Source organism: Cyprinodon variegatus, unplaced genomic scaffold (assembly GCF_000732505.1).
Source record: "Cyprinodon variegatus isolate N-32 unplaced genomic scaffold, C_variegatus-1.0 Scaffold1459, whole genome shotgun sequence".
Taxonomy (NCBI): domain Eukaryota; kingdom Metazoa; phylum Chordata; class Actinopteri; order Cyprinodontiformes; family Cyprinodontidae; genus Cyprinodon; species Cyprinodon variegatus.
The window spans coordinates 71,232-73,677 of NW_015151912.1; the positions used below are offsets into that span (position 1 = coordinate 71,232).

At 47.9% G+C, this 2,446-nt stretch overlaps 1 protein-coding gene across 1 annotated transcript in view; it reads left to right on the top strand.

Moving 5' to 3' along the window:
* LOC107103479 (receptor-type tyrosine-protein phosphatase mu-like) overlaps positions 1-2,446 on the top strand; it is a gene marked incomplete at its 5' end in the record, with an annotated part of 96,709 nt that overhangs the window by 21,457 nt on the left and 72,806 nt on the right. Inside the window, 2 exons of the mRNA XM_015403201.1 lie at positions 832-835; positions 944-1,124. Of these exons, the coding sequence (XP_015258687.1) occupies positions 832-835; positions 944-1,124 (185 nt within the window). The remainder of the gene's footprint in view (positions 1-831; positions 836-943; positions 1,125-2,446) is intronic.

Below are 2,446 nucleotides of genomic sequence, written 5' to 3' on the forward strand. Positions count from 1 at the left end.
TCTAACGTTAGAGAGCGATGACCAGCCGACGCCTCGACGCCAAACGATCTTCTACCGTTAGAGAGCGATGACCAGCCGACGCCTCGACGCCAAACGATCTTCTACCGTTAGAGAGCGATGACCAGCCGACGCCTCGACGCCAAACGATCTTCTACCGTTAGAGAGCGATGACCAGCCGACGCCTCGACGCCAAACGATCTTCTAACGTTAGAGAGCGATGACCAGCCGACGCCTCGACGCCAAACGATCTTCTACCATTAGAGAGCGATGACCAGCCGACGCCTCGACGCTAAACAATCTTCTACCGTTAGAGAGCGATGACCGGCCGACGCCTCGACGCCAAACAATCTTTTACCGTTAGAGAGCGATGACCAGCCGACGCCAAACGATCTTCTACCGTTAGAGAGCGATGACCGGCCGACGCCTCAACGCCAAACGATCTTCTACCGTTAGAGAGCGATTACCAGCCGACGCCTCGACGCCAAACGATCTTCTACCGTTAGAGAGCGATTACCAGCCGACGCCAAACAATCTTCTACCGTTAGAGAGCGATGACCAGCCGACGCCTCGACACCAAACGATCTTCTACCATTAGAGAGCGATTACCAGCCGACGCCTCGACGCCAAACGATCTTCTACCGTTAGAGAGCGATTACCAGCCGACGCCAAACGATCTTCTACCGTTAGAGAGCGATGACCAGCCGACGCCTCAACACCAAACGATCTTCTACCGTTAGAGAGCGATGACCAGCCGACGCTAAACGATCTTCTACCGTTACAGAACCGACTCGTCAGCTGTTCAAAGTTCGCTGATTGTTGCCGCGCTACCAGAACAGTAACGGTTCTACTGGAGTCTTTCTATTTGATGAAGAGTCATCAGGAGTGTTTTTTATTTCTACATTCACTTTGTCATGTTTGGGCTCTGGGTCGGTTCTGGTTCCAGGTGGAGTACCGCACCATGTCCGGCATGCTGATCGACACCACGCCTGTGGATAAGCCGGACCATAAGATCGGACACCTCGACCCAGACACAGAGTACGAGATCAGCGTCCTGCTGACCCGGCCCCTGGACGGAGGGACGGGAAACCCCGGGCCGCCCCTCAGAGCCAAAACCAAGTGCGCAGGTGAGTGGACCGTGGCAGTTCCTGCCGACAGATGGTTCCTGGTCTCTTCAGGAGCCATTAATGCTAAGCTGTGCTAGCTCACCAGGAGGCTAATAGCTAGCAGGGAGCTCATTAAGGCAGCCTGCTACGTTAGCGCAGTGCTCATTAGCCCCCCCAACACACACACATTCAGTGTGCAAACAGCAAACACGATGTGATTAGCAATTAGCGGCTAATTAAGCAGGTGCAGCAGCAGCAGAACTCTGGAGGATTCAGTCTGATTGATGACCAACCGGTTCTGTTTGGACCCAACTGTTGGAGGTTTCCTCATCTGTCAGTAAAAACACACGCAGCGCTGCCCCCGTCTGAAATATTCAACAGCATCAATAAAACATATTTACAGAACATTAAAAATGCATTTAGAGCAAAAGATGTTTATGGACCAATTACTCTGACCCGCCGGGCCTGACAGAACCTCTGGATCCATGTTCTGCTCACTTCCTTTGTTCTTTCTCTGTCACTGGATCCGGAGGTTCTGCCCAGTCAGAACCATTTTATCCTGGTTCAGAATGTTTGGGTTCTCCAGGTGTTTGGATGTCATTCCTCAGAAGGCGCCATCAGGTTTGGACCCGTCTGGACCTGCTGCCATATGCTCCAATAAACCCAACAGCTTCTAACCCGCCCGCATGGATCCAGCTTCCAGCACAGAACCAGAACCTTCTGGACCATCTACTACGGTTCCTGAGATGGTTGTAGTTCTACAGGTTCTGATCCTTCATCCGTCTGAGATGATAAAAACAAGCAGAATGAGTGTCTCTGATCCACCCGATCCGGTCGGTTCCGATAGAACCCGAGTAGAACCCAGACAGACGAGGAAACAACATCTGCTGTTCTGACGACAGCAAATACAGAAATAAAGACCAAAAATATAAAATATGTCCAAACGTTACACCTAATTAAATTATTAAAAATCTATCAAATATATAGTTGATCGTTAAATATGATGAATTAAAGGAAAGTCTTTATTAATAAAATTATTACATTAATTTTTATTTAGGCTAAAATATTTGGAAACCCCTGAAATAAATAAAAGTGCCAAAAAATTAAATTTATCCTTCTTTGAATTTATGATCATTTATTTACCAACATGTGAAATGTTCTATTAAACATTTAATTAATTAAATTATTAAAACGTATAAATCATTTGAAAGGAACTTTGTTGTATAAAACGTTGGTTTCTCTGTGACGTCTCTAGTCTGTTTGGTTGCTTCTGTGTCACAGGTTGAAATGTTCTGGAAGCCCGGCTCTAGAACACTTGGACCTGATGGTTCTGAACCTGATCC